The sequence below is a fragment of the Plodia interpunctella genome, chromosome 27 (genome assembly GCF_027563975.2).
Source record: "Plodia interpunctella isolate USDA-ARS_2022_Savannah chromosome 27, ilPloInte3.2, whole genome shotgun sequence".
Taxonomy (NCBI): domain Eukaryota; kingdom Metazoa; phylum Arthropoda; class Insecta; order Lepidoptera; family Pyralidae; genus Plodia; species Plodia interpunctella.
This window is the reverse complement of record NC_071320.1, coordinates 4,139,008-4,158,254: the sequence shown is the minus strand read 5'-3', so window position 1 is coordinate 4,158,254 and position 19,247 is coordinate 4,139,008. Positions and strand designations below refer to the sequence as shown.

The 19,247-nt window shown below is 35.0% G+C and overlaps 1 protein-coding gene across 1 annotated transcript in view; it reads left to right on the top strand.

Moving 5' to 3' along the window:
• The window catches only part of LOC128681538 (homeobox protein invected-like), a 66,128-nt gene that overhangs the window by 32,689 nt on the left and 14,192 nt on the right, over positions 1-19,247 (top strand). The window contains exon 4 of the mRNA XM_053765522.2: positions 18,900-18,935. Within this exon, the coding sequence (XP_053621497.1) occupies positions 18,900-18,935 (36 nt within the window). The remainder of the gene's footprint in view (positions 1-18,899; positions 18,936-19,247) is intronic.

Genomic DNA, 19,247 nt, shown 5'->3' with positions numbered 1-19,247 from the left:
TCTGTGTGATTTGTCCTAATATATTTATTTATTATTTATTTATTTATTTATTTATTTACTGGACAGATTGTAAGTTTCGTTCCGATGTAAGCCGCGAAAAAACTATCATCGTCATCATATCGTGTGTGTTATATTCATGTCACCTTCAAGGCATCTGACATAGCTTTTACGATTAATTACCGCCATCTACTGGCTGGTAGTCGCATACCCACCAGTGAACTAAACTGTCCACCAGTGTGCAGGTTTCGTCACGATGTTTTCCTTCACCGGAAGCAAGTGGTGGTCGATGAAAACTACTGTACATGAGTCAGATTAGTATACAAACTCATGTGGCACGAGTAGGATACGAACCTGGGACCTTTCGATCCACAGGCAGGCGTCTTAACCATTACACCACCACCGCTTCAAAAAAGCTATCAAGTGAAGTGTGTGTATGTATGTAAGTACGTTTAGTGAGACACTTTATGCGAAATCCAACGCGTGGGTTGACGGAGATTTCTTTTTACGAGTTCTATATACAGGATGAGAATTAACAATAACAAGTTTATTTACTACTTTTAAACTTTCGCGTTGCTTAATTAGGTATATACTAAATAACAGATATTAAACGCGCACATACCTTTTAGGTTCGTAACGTCTGGGAAATAAAGAATAACTATTTTATTATTTTTAGAATTAATTAACTATTTATTTTAAATAAACTATTTATTTTATTATTAGAATTAATACTTGTTTATCTAGTTTATGTGTTAGACAAATTAAAACAAACCCGATTCTCAATATTCATTACGCTACAACTTTTGAACGGCTGAACCGATTTTGACCAAACATATCTAAGAACCACCGCATAAAAATTTGCTATCAAATAAAAAAATCCGCACCCAAATCGGTTCACCCGTTGATGATGAGCTACGGTGCCACGTGCATAGACACACAGACACACTTAGCGGTCAAACTTATAACACCCCTCTTGTTGCGTCGGGGGGTTAAAAATTAGCTTACTCAAAATATTATCGAAAATTGATAAAAAGAAATTAAATTTACGAAGTTGTGGCGTATAAATATCCACGTCTCAACATTAGATCAACCTGTATAACATCATCGTGTGCGGTCTATAGAGTTGTATCGCCCACGTCTGGGACAAATTCGATAACAAACTGCTTCTCACAATACCCTATGTTACAGATATCACGTCTTAATCCCTTGCGGGATAGACAGAGCCTGAAGACACCATACTCGAATGTGAAACTGTGTGGAATTGAGATTAAATAGTGATAAATTAGGCTAGATCTATGAAGCTATCACTCGATTTACTTTTAAAACTTGCTCGAATGGAGATGCAAAAGTAAAAATAGCATGCTTTTTTTCTAACATACTAACATATATAAATACTTGATTGCCTAAAGGTGGGTTGCATCGTCAATATTGATGCGCCGATTAAAATCAACGTCAAATTTGACGCTGAATCTCATTTTTTTTTATTTTGATAAACAGAACAAGACGTATAGATACTTCACAATTTTACTGCTATGTTGATACAACTTCCTTGTTCTCCAAAAATAGCATAGTATTTTTAAGGAATGAGTACCTTTTTCAGGATAAAATTAACCCAACGCTTTATTATCTGTAGGATGTAAATATTCCCGGTTTCTTCCTCAGTCTTTAAGCGTCGGAGCCGAAAGCGTCTCATATTTTCTTCACTTGTTATGAAAATGAACAGTTTTCAAATTAAAATAACGTTTGTATAGTTACTAAAACATGGTAAAAGAAAGTGGCAGAGCGCATACAACAAAAGACGAAGATGATATATTTTGAGTTTGAATTACTGACAGTCAATTTCTCGACAATAGTCAATTTAACAAAACAGGTACCTACATACACAAATTCACAAAGGAGACCCCTTTACTAACCCTACGCGTCTGAGGTTCAAACGGACCGCCATGACACTAATATGACAGCTGTCAAAATATTCCGCCATGATGGATTTGAAGTTTGCTACTGTGTATTTTTGATTGTTGTCTAAACATTTATGTATTTTATATTATTGGAGAAAGATGCAGTTGTAGATACGATCTACAAATCGACTTAAAAATGTTAAATACTATTTAATATGTTTTGTAATCAATCTTACTGAGTACTTCTAGTTACTACGAAAAAAGTAGATCATATACTTTCATCGGTTTTGTTAGAATTAATTTTGGTAATGTACTACATTACCAAAATTAATTCTAACAAAACTTTAACCTGCCAACTTAACAGCAACAAACGAACACACAAATACGTCAGCGGACGCATCACCGCAGACTAATAATCCATTAAAACGCATCGGATACTACCGCTGACGTGTGGTGTCACAGATGTTCATTTTAAACTGGAAGTGCCACTTAAATGTAAGTTTTTTATCCAAACTTACTTGAAACGTTACTAAGTACACTAGTGATTTATTCGTCTAATGTATTGTAGAATGTCGTATGATATATGCATGCATTGAATATTACATACCCATCCTTATTACAGCGCTCTGTTTAGTCTTGCGTGAAAATCTCTTCTTGTATGTAATTACAGTCATGTGATAAAGAAGATACTTATTACTTAGCCATTACTTATTGCACACTTTGTAACATAATAATGAATATACCGACTGTACCAAAAATATCCCAAGGTTAACCCTGCAAACTACACATTATATTTTCGGGACAAAAATAATAATAATAAATATATTAGGACAAATCACACAGATTAAGCTAGCTCCAAAGTAAGTTCGAGACTTGTGTTATGGGATATGGGACTAACTCAACGATACTATATTTTATAACAAATACACATATAGAGAAACATCCAAGACTCGGGCCAATCAGAAAAAGATAAATTTCCATCATGACCCGACCGGGAATCGAATCCGGGACCTCTCGGTTCAGTGGTAAGAACCTTACCACTGCGCCACCGTGGTTGTTATCTATAATCACGATAAAATAAAAGAAAAAAAACATCTCTTGGAATTTCCAGTAGTCATAACTTAGCGCCAGTATTTGAGAATTTGACATCACCGCTTTTGGCGCCAATTCTGCTGTCATTACAACAGCGCCATATGATTTACGCGGCAAAAGCGAGCCACAGAATAAATATGAGACCATTAGGGCGGCAAAAATAAAAAAAATGAATTAATAAAATTTAATTTAGAAGGCCACACAACACGATCGGACACGACGTCCATCTTGTGTCAACATCTTTTTAATTGAGTTTATAATCTGTCGTGATTTGTTTTTATGACATTTAGTGATGTGCTTTTTTAAATGTTTCTAATATTAGGTGTTTTATAGTTGAATGTTTTTGAAATGAATCTAGAGTAGTGGTGTGTTATGTGTGCCAAACACAATAATATAACATTTTCAAACGAACATAAATATTTTCAAATACAGGCACCGACTATGCACATACGAGTGGGTTACAAAATATTTACTAAATAAACTTGTTGTTGTCAAACCATAGTCTTTTTTATTTAGTATTTAATGTAGATTTTTTGAATAGGTAACACTCAATAGGCCTACTAGGGTACTAAACATAGTTTAATTTAAAATTGTCTCTTTCTATCAAAAGTGACAAAACATTTTTGTATTTTTTTAAACTTAAATTGTGTATAAAAATTAGTATATAGTAAATTAATAAAACATAAAATGCCAAATATTTAGGTATCGATGGATATGGTTATTACATTTATATACTATAAAACTTAGGAGTGAATTACATATCTTACACTAATTAATACTATAATACATATTTCACCAATATTCATTAAATTACAATGCCGTCGCCATTAAAGAATTTCAAAAAGAGAACGTCACCAAAGACTTCCAATTAACTTTTTAATTACTTTCGCTTGTCCGGGCGAAGGAAGTAAAAAATGCCAGCCGCGTTTTTGAGTTAAGTTGACAAATAACGATTTGATTTTTTTTTTCGATAATTTTACATGGCTACCTCAAAGATAACTTGGCGTGATGGATAGGCTTAATCGTAGTCTATTAATAATAGTCTATGGTCCGATTAATCAGCAGTTTGAGTTGAGTGGGCAAGAAAAAAATATAGCGTTTTGCACTGTATTCTCTGATTAGTCGATAAAAATCGATTAAACGTAATATACGTTTCACTGTCGTTGATGGAGAAAAAAATGCATCTCTATTCATTATTTTTTGAACATGTTTTTATAATCCAGTGTCGTCTTTGAATAATGAAGGCATTTTATAAGCTGAATGGTGACCACTTACCATCAGGTGGTAGTTAAGACCGTCCGTCCCAGGTTCGAATGCTACTCGTACTACACGAGTTTGTAACCAACCTGACTAATGTATAGTAGTTTTCATCGAACACCACTTGCAAGGAAAACATCGTGAGGAAACCTGCACACTGGTGGATAGTGCCACTAGTTGTCGCTAGGTAGGCTAGGTAGAAATATGGTATATGGGTAGATATAACCTGGAACAACGCGATCTTCATGTGGAATGCTGTAGATTTTACCCGAAAGGATATTGAATGGTCCCAATGTGGCACGGGAATCACACGCAAAATATTTACATCTCCCATCCTGTTCTTTATATATCTGTCAGATTAACTGTGAATATGTTTATCAGCAACTTTATCACAAGAACAGCCCATCAGGGTTATAATTAAAGTTTCCGATGTCATATAAAACAATAAGTTCACGGTTTTTATTTATTAAAACCACATGTAGACAAATGGGTTGTTTTTTAGAATCGTCGCGTTATGATATTAAGTTGCGTGTCGCTGGTACAGACGCAGGCTGTTGTGGATGTAGTGCTTGGAGTCCAGCAGTCTTGAGTTTTGTCATTTAACCGATCGTGAGTTCCTGCCTTGTAAATAAAGAAGCATTTAAAATCGGATATATACTCCGTTATTTATAAAATAATTAAATAATTAGGCTTAAATATGTGTTATCGCACTTTTGCCATTGACAGAAAGAGACAAAACATACTTTAGCTCAAAGTAACTTTTAACTTTGTTATGAAAAACAGGTGTAATGTTTAAATAAATTGTATTTTTATTGAATAGGTCGGTAAATGAGCAAGTATGTATTGTAGTGTAACTGTATGTTGCGTGTATCGCGCGAACTTCACTCCATATCATTATGTGGATGTCGTACGAGGCGAGTAAGGAATACAGCCTTGGAAGATTTTGGGTAACAACAGCAATAACAAAGAGGATTGACATCATCCAGGCGGCCGATTGTAATACCACAAGAACAATCTTAAAAATTTTCTGATCTTGAGCTGTGCTTGCGTCACAGCCTCGAATAAAACCAACAAAGTTAAGATGAGAGATATCTAGTTTAGCCTGTGTGTGTACTCGTCCGGTTACTCGGGTGGTTTTAAAAATTAAGTCATCACTCACTCGTATGGACTCGGTTTTTTTGTGAATACCAATATGGATGGCCGTATGCACCGGAGACAAAATGAAAAAACATACTATGAGATATGGATTAAAAATCTGGGGAGCTACAATGAAACACGTATCACGTCATTGCGTCAGTGCATTGCTATTTATGATGATATTTGATAATCTAATTTATTTTCATGGATTTAGTAAGTAAATAAAATAAATATATATATTAGGACTAATCACACATATTGAGCTGGCCCCAAAGTAAGTTCTAGACTTGTGTTATGGGATACTAACTCAACGATACTATATTTTATAACAAATACATATATAGATAAACATCAAAAAGATCATTTTCCGTCATGACCTGACCGGGGATCGAAACCGGGACCTCGCGGTTCAGTGGCAAGAACTTTACCACAGCGACACCGAGGTCGTCAAAGTACTTGAGTACCTACTATTTCCATGATTATTTCACACCATTTTTAAACGACTTTATCATTAATAGTGAAGACCTGTTTAATTAGTACGAAGTATTATGTGATTTAGTAATTCTAACTAATATTATTATAAATGCAAAAGTTTGTGAGGGTGTATGTTTGTTACTCTTTCACGCAAAATCTACTGGACGGATTGTTATGAAATTTGGTACACGGGTAGAATACAACCTGGAGTACTTTTAATCCCGAAACACATAGGGTGTACAACATATAGGGTAACATGTAGGGTACTTTTAAACCCGAAATTCCCACGGGAGTGAAGCCCCGGGGCGCAGCTATTATTGGCATATTTACTGTTGGTATTCCTTACAATGAATAAAAGATGAATTACTTGTTTTTTAAAAGGAAAATATATTTGAGCTTATAAGCACAAAGCTTTTGGTTTATAGTTTAGGTAAGAACATGTGTATAAACCATTAAAAAAAAAAGAATTTTCGGCTAAACATCGTTTCTGTTAACAGTGTTTCTATCTGAGATTCCCTAAACTCAAGAAAGGGAATGTCTACTAATTAACAGAATCACTTCACCGAAAACACATCACGGCAAAAAAAATTTTTTTCGTGTCTCAAAAACAATGAACAACCAATTGCACAACTATTGCATAAACCCATCTAAACTCTTTTATAATCCTTATTTTGACAGTCAGTTCTTCAATGGATACAAAAAAATGAGCAGGCGAGACGGCGCTATACGCACGATAGAGAAGCGAGACGTATTCTCGTTGGGTGGTATACTGACTCACTGCATTGCTTATAAGCGTCTAAAGGAGCTTTAGACGGATTAAAAAGCTTTCGAAGCTCTCTTTGGTTTCGACTATCAAGAGAGAAAAAAATTAATTATATTGTTTTAAATTGTATTATTAGTAGAAGCTGATATCTAGTATCACATCGCTGATAACAAAATGTTCCGTTGTACTCTGGTAATGAACAGTTTTCATCGACCACCGCTTGCTTCCAGTGAAGGAAAACATCGTGAGGAAACCTGCACACCGGTTGACACTTTAAGTTCACTAGTGTGTACGTGATCACTTGCCACTAGACGCATATACATCATGTCGGAGCCTTTTGGCGACTTGAATAGAATCTGCACACTCGAAAAGAAAGAAAGAGTGAATGAATGAACCAAGAATATATATTATCTTGAACTCCTTCGTGCTTCGGAAGGCACATAAAGCCGTCGGTCCCGGTCGTATTTGCAGTCGTTAAAACCCGCCAATCCGTAACACCCGCGTGGTGGGTCACGGCCCAAACTCCTTATCCATCCGTAAGGAAGGCCTGTGCCCCAGCAGTGGGAACGTTTAAATGGCTGTTGATGATATCCAGCCGACTTAGAGTAATCTTGTCTGCTTGCATTAAAGATTTCAATCTCAAATCGAAGCGGTGGTGGTGATTAAGACGCCCGCCTGTGGATCGAAAGGTCTCAGGTTCGTATGGAATGGTAGGGTTGTGTGTTTGTATGCTTAGACAATGTTGAGACTGGATGGGAATTTCGGAAAATCGGTATTATGTGAGGGCATTTGAAATAAAGAAGAAACATTTTTTATAAGACCAGATATTTTTTCTTTCGAGTATGTATTGCTAACACTGGTGTATTTTATTTAAGTTGCTCAAGGCATATGACATGTTTGGAAGAAGCGGTGATGGTGTAATGGTTAAGACTCCCGCTTGTGGATAGAAAGGTCCCACGTTCGAATCCTACTCGTGCCACATGAGTTTGTATACCAATCTGACTCATATATAGTAGTTTTCATAGAGCACCACTTGCTTCCGGTGAAGGAAAACATCGCGAGGAAACCTGCATACTGTTGGACAGTTTAGTTCACTAGTGTGTATGCGACTACCTGCCACTAAATGGCGGTAAGTAGTCGTAAAAGTCATGTCAGATTCCTTTAGGCGACTTGAATAAAATCTGACACCAGTGTTAGCGATAACACACTCGATATGATGACGATGATGATCTCAAATTATATTTAATGATTCGATTTGTTTATTACCGCATGCCTCATGTCCTTTGGAATTCGGCATACATTGCTGGCTTTTCGTTGCGGCAAATAAAAGCTCTCATACGAACTACGCAGTGTTCGTGTAACATTGATATGGAAAGTGACCGAAATATGTAACATGAAGTCGCGACGATATATTGACCAATGAATAGATCCAATAACTGGAAAAATATGGAAATATGCGAGAAAAATATGAAGAAATATATATATATATATATATATTTATGTGAAAAATATGAAAATAAAACAAAAAGTTAAAAAAAAAAAATAGATCTATAAATATTGACATTCTTTGAAATAAATTAAATTAATGATCCATAAAACAGATTAAAAAACTTTTTCCAACCTTTTTAATTATTAATTTATTGATATCTTTCCTTTGCTTGTTTCATGTAATAGGTAAGTCCATTCTGGTAGAACTTTATGGCCCTTTCGTCCCAATAGTGGGCAAACAGTCCAGTCAAATACTGCATACAATATTATAAATTCTCAAAAGCTACAAACTACTATCTTTTAAACTCGCGTTTTCGCGGATTACGTTGGCGTAAAAAATAAACTTTGAAGATTCAGCGATTCATTTCACAACCTACCGCCTGTCTGATGTAATTTCCGTTTATTTTTATTTTATAGTTATCTCTTTGCCCCGTACTCCTATTCTAAGGAACGCTACAAACTACTAGCTTTACTGTAAGGATATTTTTTTAAACAATGTTACTTATAACTTTGACTACAGTTTAAAAGTTTTACAACCATTGATTAAACTGGCCAGAAGATTTCACCAATTATAAACAATAAAAAAAAAATTGCAAAATATAATCATTAAACACTAAACACACACGCAGCACGGACAGACAGACAAAAAGACCAAAAGTACTTGGAAGATGGCTCTATTACTTCACACAGGCGTAGGTTTAAAATAGAATGTCGATTGTCATTCGAAAAACTATCTTATGTCGTAAGAAATACAGTTTAAGATTGATTGGACGTCGTGTACCGACTAAATTGGCTATGTAAACTTTTTAAACAACGAATTTTAGTTTTCTTTTTCAGGCTATTGTATATTTTGATATAGATTTTAGGGCATTTCTTAGGTTTTTATGATAAAATATTGGCATCAAGCACTTAAGAACTTTTTTTTTGTCGGTGGAGATATCTCCATTTACATCCTAACTAATATTATAAATGCGAAAGTAAGTTTGTTTGTTACCTCTTCACGCTCTATCTGCTCAACCAATGTTCTTGAAATTTTGTATACATGTAGTTTGAAGTACGGAGAAGGACATAGGGTACCTACCTTTCAACTCGGAAAAACAACTACTACCGTGGGAAATCACGCGGGCGAAGCCGCGGGCAAAAGCTAGTAATATCATATTGTACACAAAATCATCATCATCATTACAAATCGCTGCATAAAAATGAAATATAGTTTTTCTCACAGATAAAAATTGACATAGCCAATCCTTTACAATTACAAATTCAATCAAAAATATGACTTATAATCTGAGTGATAAGGTATATTTTTCATTGTTCGAAAGTCTTTTAAGAAATGTGGTGTAGTTGTTAAGCTAATATTAACTTTGTGTAAACGTAATAAGGTGTATATTTTAATGGTGTCGTGTCGAGCCGATAGCCATCGCAGTAAGTCAGGCTTGAAATGTTTTGGTGACATGAGCAAGCGAATGACGGACTGTGAAGCAATGGAGTCGACATTTCAATAAATATATTTTAATTTCCAATAAGACTTTGACTGGAAATGATCCCTTCATGGGATAAGTCTGCCATTGTATATTTACCTTCTTATTATGTATGCACTTTTGATATGTGTTTGTTGTAATAAAAATAGTATTACAAACAAAGGAACAAGACTATTCAGTTTATGGATTTTTGTGAGACTGAAATGTGACGTCTTTTGTTAATAAAACAGTTGTTCAGGCAATGTACTTATTTGTCAATAAACTGTTTTTATTTTTTTTAACGCGTATTTATAACAAATAAAAATGAAAAGGATTTACTGACAAATACATTGCCTGAAAAAATTCATATTTTGTTTCAGTCCTTATCGATGCCTATTTATTTACGGTATACGACAAAAATGTCCATTAGCTTTGACGCCGATAAAAATTATCGTTTTATAAGATTTTCAAATCGTTAAACCTAATAAGATTCTAATAAGTTGCACAACTCTAAATAATACCCTGATAATATCTACGTTAAAAAAAACAAACCCGTAACTTTATTGAATTGTATTTAAAAATCGAAAATATCATGCACCGCTGGTATACTGTTTAGTTCACTAGTTATAATGAACTAAACAAATAAATACTAACAACAACATAAATACTAAATATTAAACAAACAAATCTTTGGTGTGTAGTCACGTAACTTATATAGTCACGTAGTCACGTGACTAGCAAAGATGGCGGTAGTCATAAAAGTCATATCAGATGCCTTTACTTGGGTAAAATCTGACACCGTTGTCAACAATAGCAAATTCGATAAGTAAGAATTCTAAAGTATAATTATATTGAACAGACCTAAAATTCACACTCAATCACAAAACTCTCTGGACTAAAAATAAAACATAATAACCGCTCCATGGTTTTTGTCCATTCTGGGTGGCCAGACCACCCAATAGGCTTGCTTCGAATTAGGCGCCGATATACCAACATGTGTGTACGATAGTTGCTGTTTTATCTGCCAGATATAGCAGTGGACGGGGTCAATTGACCTGCACACCTTGGTGTAAAACTCTTTAATCCACATTTGCTTGCTTAACCATAACCGAAATGAAGAGTGAGATTTGTCAGGATCTCTCGTCTCTGTCTACCCCTATGGGAAATAGACGTTATAATTGTCTACAATGCTACATGGTGCAATTTTTTTTTTGTATTCATGTATGTTTGTAACGCGATAACTTCCGAACTGTCGGTCTGATTTTAATGAAATTTAAAAGGTATTTAGGATCTGTCAATAGAATTTTCAAGTACTCGGGGCAACAAAATCGGTTGAGTCATTTTTGAAATTTTCACAAATTTGTGAAAACTCGTCAAAAATTTATTGTGTTCACGAGGTCTAAGTTCGCTACAGCTAATATGTATATATAATAACAGTAATATGTATATATGTATATCTGTATTTGCTTTCTCATCGACTGCAATCGTTCTTACACTTCACGAGTGGGTCAGTTGGGCAATCGATCTGTACACGTTGGTTTATTCACGCGATAAATGACTACATTTCACTTATTCAAATTCAAATCAATTTATTCAGAAATTAGACCTTCACAGGCACTTTTTCTCGTCAATTTTTATATTTATAGTTATTTCTCACAAGCTACAAACCACTGGCATTTCGGAACGACCACTGCTGAGAAGAAATGCCGAAAGAAACTCATTTGAACAGTGTTGGTCCCTATCATGCCAGATCGGCTTACCATTATTGTTTCTTACAATGTTTTTTTTTTTTTCTAATAATATATAAAATACTTACTACCAATAATGTAGAGATGCATTTAAATTGCAGATGTTTTGGGGATGTGCACTTCTGAATAATCTCTCTTACAATACACTATGTCACAACAAACTTTGACTGGATCTCTCTTTATCTCTTTCGTTCTTTTTTTGAAACGAACTTTTTTTTTTATGTTGTGTTTTTTCTTTCTTCCTTTTTTTCTTTTCATGTCGCGTTTCCATTTGTAATTTTAATTACCTACCTAACTTATTCCCAAAAAACAGTTTTAAACCAGTTTAGGATATAAGTGGGATAATTTTTAAACCGCTTACTTTTAAAGTACTTAGTTAAATATAACTTTTCTGTTGGTGGTTTGGTCGGAGTCGGTCGGACGGACAGAGTCCCCAAGATACAGGAGTGACCTGGTCTGGGTTCTTTGTTGACAGTCCGACAGGAATCCCGATCCCTTGACCCATATTTTTACTATTATATGTTAAGTTACTATGTATGTTAGTACCTAACTTGTCAATAAATTTTTATTTTTCCGTTTTTTTTTTCGAGTGCGTTTGAGCCAGGCGCCATTGTTTTGAGTTTTAATCAATAAACTTTTAATTAACAAGTGGTGGACTATGAAAATTACTATACATCAGTCAAATTGGTGTACAGACTCATATGGCACGAGTAGGATTCGAACCTGGGACCTTTCGATCTCAGACGGAGAATGTTATCCAACGCACTTGAATCGAACGGAATATCCACGCGTAGTGAATTTTATGTGGCTCGTATTCTCAACAAAAGCTGTTACAAGCTTGAATAACTATACTAATTAAAGTTAAAATTATAATTAAGCAATTGGAGTAATACATGGGCATGTAGATTGGAGATAAACTTGTGATAAAAAAGGAATGTATGCCGGCACACATTCTTTATGAGAAATGCATTAACATACAATTAACACATTGCCTTTTTTTTAAAGTATTTCGGGAATTTTTCAACCGACCGTCGAAATATGAGGCGATTTCGTATGTTTTTTGTGGACATGTAATTATTTGAATTTAGATTAATGCAAATTTTTGTAAGAGAAATGTATGTTTGTTTATTACAAGCTTTTATTGAATAAGCGAGCGAATCGACCGAGGTCTACAAATCAACTTGGTGCAAAAACAATTTTTTTGTATGTATGTATGTTTGTTTGTTTATAACGCGATAACTTTCGAACCGTCGTCGGTCCGATTTTGATCAAATTTAAAAGGTATGTATGATCTGTCAATAAAATTTTTAAATTCGTGGAGCAAAAAAATCTGTTAAGTCGTTTTTGAAATATTCACAATTATGTAAAAGTTCATTGTGTTCTCGAGGTCTAAGTTCGCGGCGAACAACTTGTTTAGTTTCAATAAACTTTTGATTAACCTAACACCGCCAACTTGCGAAGCGTTGGTGGTGTAATGGTTAAGACGCCCGCCTGTGGATCGAAAGGTCCCAGGTTAGAATCCTACTCGTGCCACATGAGTTTGTATACCAATCTGACTCATGTATAGTAGTTTTCATAGACCACCACTTGCTTCCGGTGAAGGGAAACATCGTGAGGAAACCTGCACACTGCTTGATTATTATTAACTTGTGTGTGAAATGGAGAAGGCAATGGCAAACCACTCCATTAATAATGCCAAGAAAGTTATTGTGTGTGTTTCATTCCACGTAATAACCACGACCGTCAGCCATGAGGAATACGACTATGAAGAACACCGTCAACTTAATGTGAGGAACATTATGTATCGCAAATAAAAATGGCTTGTCCCACAAGTGGACTATAAAAAATTGAAGATTGGACACAAAAAACTTAATGTACTATAACCTCGGTTCGTTAAGCAAGCGAAGTCGATATAAATCAATGAACTAATTAATAAAGTAATTAAGAATTATACGCTAACTAGGGATAAAGATTTAGGGTGGGTTGCACGTTCAACTTTGACGGTAACTTTAACGTGCGCATAAAAACGCAAAGTGCGCCGTTTTGTCTAAACGCGAGCGGCGCTCAAGTAAAAAAACAACTTCAAATTTGATGGTGAGGCAACTCACCCTATTTCCAGTTTTTTATATTTGACGACCTCGATGGCGTAGTGGTAAAGTGCTTTCCTCTGAACCGAGAGGTCCCGGGTTCGATCCCCGGTCGGGTTGTGATGGAAAATGATCTTTTTCTGATTGACACGGGTCTTGGATGTTTATCTATATATGTATTTGTTATAAAACATAGTATCGTTGAGTTGGTACCCCATAACACAAGTCTCGAACTTACTTTGGGGCTAGCTCCATCTGTGTGATTTGTCCTAATATATTTATTTATTATTGTTTTTTACCTCTCACGTCTATTTTCTTAAAAATTCAATTTTTTTTTTTTGTTTATTTATTTAAATAACTATCTTTAACAAAAATTACAAATAAAACTTCTTCTGTTGAACTGCACGTGGAACCAATGACAGACTAACTTTAGCCCGCGGCTGCGCCCGCCAATTTTCCTACTACTACACAAACACTATATGTTCTTCTCCATTCTCGCAACTATTAGGTATATGCAGGTACATTCATATTTTCTAGGAGATTGAGTGTATAGATAAAGCGTGCAGACTTTTTAATGATTAATACATATTATTATTATGTATTATGACGTATATTATAATAATAAAGATTTGCATTTAATTTCTAGTTCAAAATGCTATAGGTAATATAGATACACTTATTATTTGTGAACGAATAAATAAATTTAACTTACAAATATACGTTGATTAATTACATTAAATTTATTTACGTACCTACCAATTAATATCCCAATTACACATAAAAATAAAAATATTTTTGTGAAATTGGCATTCCCATAAAATTTCCTAGCGTTGCATAATTAATAAGTTTAAAAAAATAACTGTCAAACAGCCGTCACGGCGGGTCGTTAATGGTCGCACAGATAATAAAGCGATAAATGTCAAATGGACTTTATTTATGAAATGTAGGACGTAATAAAATTAACATAAGATGGATTTGTGTATGAGAATGCTGTGTTTTGAGACACACGAGCTTGGTGTTCGCTCAACAATGCTACCTACAATATAATTATAGAGTAGTGCATAGTAAATACTTGGAAAAGCGATGGATGAGACAGGACCGAAAAAAGTGGCGTGAAACATGCGTACGCTTCTTTTTTTTTTCTTTGATGAAGCCATCGAAGTGTCTCGGTTCTGACAATAATATATTTAGCACCCAACAGAGCGTTGATTTGCCATCCACATGCAAAGAAGAAGAATACTATACTGAGCAGTGGGTTGATGAATGCTCAAAATAAATGGATGAATGAATGACTTGTTTCCGAAAATCCCTTAGTTTCATTGTAACTGGATTACCGGGGGCCGGTGCAAGTTATACACCACTAGCTTTTGCCTGCGGCTTCGCGCGCATTAATTTTCCGGGTCCTTCTCTATACTTACATAAACTACATTATGTATGCAAAACTTCAAGAAGATTTGTTGAGTAGATAGAGCGCGAAGAGGTAATAAACTTACTTTCTCATCTATAAAATTAGGTTTTTTTGTACAACATAAATGTTACTCAAGTTTGTCAAATTTCAGAATCGTGTGTCATAATTTTTTTTGGAAAATTACTTATATTATTATTAGTATCACATTTCCCGATTAACATAACGTTTTATCACGATATTACGGTTCTACACGACTGCACAAAATAGGTGTTATGATGTTTTGAGTGTAATATGATAGTGGTGTGTGGATTGTAGTGTAGTAACGATACTAACAGAATACTCGTTTATAATGCATAATATACCCGCGAAACTAATTTCATCTGATGAAGTAGATTTTGCGACTAACAAACAGTACGTATTTAATATTAGATAAGTAGTTTTAGTTGGATTAGTAGTCATTTGCTTCCGGTGAAGGAAAACATCGCGAGGAAAACTGCGTTAGCTCACTAGTGTGTATGCGACTGTTTGCCACTAGATTCGTTCTTCATAGTCGTATTCCTCATGGCTGAGGGTCGTGGTCATTGCTTGGAATGAAACACACGCGACTTTCTATTGGCACTATTAATGGATACGTTTGCCATTGCCTTCTCTATTTCACACACAAGTTAATAATCAACCAGTGTGCAGGTTTCCTCGCGATGTTTTCCTTCACCGGAAGCAAGTGGTGGTCAATGAAAACTACTATACATGAGTCAGATTGGTATACAAACTCGTGTGGCACGAGTAGGATTCGAACGTGGGACCTTTCGATCCACAAGCGGGAGTCTTGACCATTACACCATCACCGCTTCTTCCAAACATGTCACATGCCTTGAGCGACTTAAATAAAATACACCAGTGTTAGCAATAACACACTCGAAAGAAAAAAATATCTGGTCTTATAAAAAAATGTTTCTTCTTTATTTCAAATGCCCTCACATAATACCGATTTTCCGAAATTCCCATCCAGTCTCAACATTGTCTAAGCATACAAACACACAACCCTACCATTCGCAGTCGGTCAAGCCACCAACGAAGATTTTAATGAAGACATTTGCTTTGAATAACTGATCATTATACTGTTTAACTGATAAACAACTGTCCATTCTATTCACGCCATTATAAACCTTAATTTATACCAATAAAGTACATTTCAAAATGACAGAAATCAGTTTTTAATTCTTGCCGTTGAAAATTTATAATTCGAACGATCGCATTTTTTAACTTTTATTCTAAATTTAAATTCAACCCGAACACTATTGTTATAAAATCGTTTATCGATTGCCAGCGTTTTGTCTTAGTTGAAATAATTATCAATTATTTTGTTAATAGTTTTATTAATAAAGATTCTATACGAAGCGTGTTATTTGATTTTCAACTTAATTCTTCAGCACATAAGTGTCATTATTGCTTGTGTTTTTTTTTCACTGAATATCTTTTTTACTAAAATATTGGAGTCTAATGAGTTATTAAGATCAAAGGGTCGTGGGTTCGATTCGGAAGTCAATAATTTTTGGTTCCGGTAGTAGAGCGACCGCATATAAGTTATTTTTATTAGGCAATTAACTTCAAAAGCTTTGAGCACATTAAGTTTTTTAAGTGGCAGTGGTTTCTAGATCGTAAGTCGTTAAGTCACGTCAAATACCTTTAGGCTACTTGAAGAAACTTCCCACAAGTGGTATTTAAGTACGTATTTACACGCCATAAAAGTGGATTAATTATTTATTACAGCGGAATTTACAAAATTTTAGGGCTTTTTTTTTACGCTGACCCCGGGCTTCGCGGATTCACAGCCCCGAATACTACGATGAGAGAAAGACAAGAGAGTTTATACTTTAAAATAATATAGTATTGCTTCACATATATACGTATATAATTTCCACCCAAAATGAAGTTAATAAAAATGTCATCAAAATTACTTAACAATTCATGTCCTATTTCACAGTACTAGCAGCTTGCGAAATGAATTTATATGATATGACACCATAGAATTCGAAATAAAAATATGATAGAATTGTTAAAGGTTTGTTTCTAAGACTCTAAAGGTACAGCCATCGACCTATATTCACTGCAAACTCGCCGCTATTGCCACGCCATAGAGGTGTTGTGCTGTTGCCTGTACACAGTATTAAATAAACAAATATATTAGGACAAATCACACAGAATAAGCTAGCCCCAAAGTAAGTTCAAGACTTGTGTTATGGGATACTAACTCAACGATACTGTATTTTATAACGAATACATATATAGATAAACATCCAAGACCCGGGCCAATCAGAAAAAGATCATTTGCTATCATGACCCGACCGGGCATCGAACCCGGGACCTCTCGATTCAGGCAAGCACTTCACCACTGCGCCACCGAGGTCGTGTTTATAAACAGTTAATGCTATCGAATTTCCGTTCGTAAGATTGTGATTATTGATTACTAGCTGCGCCCCTGAGCTTCGCTCCCGTGGGCATTTCGGGATAAAAAGTTCCCTATCTGTCATTCCAGGTTATATTCTACCCGTGTACCAAATTTTGTAACAATCCGTCCAGTTGATTTTGAGTGCAAGAATACTAAACATACATCCTCATACATTTATATATAAAGTTATATTTTAAAAAATGGAGAGCCCTTTTCGCGCATAATAGGGACCAACACTGTTTGAATGAGTTTCTTTCGGCATTTCTTCGGTGGTCGTTTTGAAATGCCAGTAGTTTGTAGCGTTGGTAAATATAATTTAATTTAGAATATGACGTGAAAAAGTGTTTGTGAAGGCCTAATTTCTGAATAAGTGATTTGATTTTGATTTCTCACAAACCTACGCGTTCTTAATTAAGTAATTAGTAAGTCTAATGGTCCGACGAACTGTCGGCCTTCGATAAGGGATGGCAACAACTGGCGAGGAATAGAAGTAGTTGGCAACAAAGAGGGGAGGCTTTTGCCCAGCAGTGGGACCTGAGAGGCTACATAAAAAAGTATTTGTAGGATTCATTGTTTCACATAGCGCTTCTATTTTACTTAGGTATTACAAATTCTATGCCCATATATGAAGCGTAACATTATAAAACTGTATGTGAAGACTATACACACCACCTTTTTGCACAATTATGCACATTAATATAGCATATATTGAATGTTTTTGAGTAATTTGAACTCATATTATGCTTCTCAATGTCATTTCTAATTATGGTCAATTGTGCAACTGTTGTGTTTACGTTTTTAGTGGCAGTATAACCATAAAGGAATATAGTGCAAAAATAAACTTAATGCCACTAAAAACATAAATAGGAGTTTTTAATATACGACCACTGTGGTCAAATGGTTAAACTTGAATACGACCACTGTGGTCAAATGGTTAAACTTGAATACGACCACTGTGGTCAAATGGTTAAACTTGAATACGACCACTGTGGTCAAATGGTTAAACTTGAATACGACCACTGTGGTCAAATGGTTAAACTTTAATACGACTACTGTGGTCAAATGGTTAAACTTGAAAATACCTAATTATATTTTGCATTCGCTATGAAACCAAATAAGATTAGTACTAGCAGCGCCCCGGGTCTTCGCTCCCGTGGGAATTTCGGGATAAAAAGTACTCTATGTGTTAATCCAGGTTATGTTCTACCCGTGTACCAAATTTCATAACAATCTGTCTAGTAGATTTTGCGTAAAAAAGTAACAAACATACATAGGTACACAAAATTGTGTGTTTTACGTTAACCCGGGTACCTATCGGCTATGATTTTTTAATCTTATCCCTGGACTTTGGGTGCCACAGTCGAGGCAACACGTGAATGAACACGTCATAACACGTCACCACACATTCTTGCACGACGCGTAGGTACACGGTACACGATACGTGAAAAAGAGACAATATGTGGACATTAACGTGCTACCTAAGTGTTTTTATGTTTCGTGGTAGGCCTTCAATTTAGAGGTATCAAACTAACTGGCCAGCTGTAAAATGTTAATTTTTGTGAAAAATATTTTGCAATGTGTTTTTTTTTTGTTTGTAGTCATTTATTTCCTGTGTCTAATTGTTTTTTTCTTTTGTTTTAGGACGAAGTAAGTACGGGTCGAGCTCACGGGGACAACGTGAGAAAATTCCATTTATTTTATTAGCTTAATTTTACATATAAACATTACATATCTTTGGCCAACTTTTTTACATAAAACAAAAAACATATTCGATGTATTTCTTTTCCATGTGTTTCTTTTTAAATATTTTCGTTAGTTTTGAATTTTTGGCCGATGTCCTTTTGATTTAGTTGAATTCCAAAGGACATCGGCCAGTAGTTACCTTTTTTTTGGCTTTTCACTGATTTTGGCTTTTAATTTAACCTAATTTAACAAGTATTAGTTAAGAGTACCTAATACTGTACGTCGGCGTAAGACGAGAGAGATTAA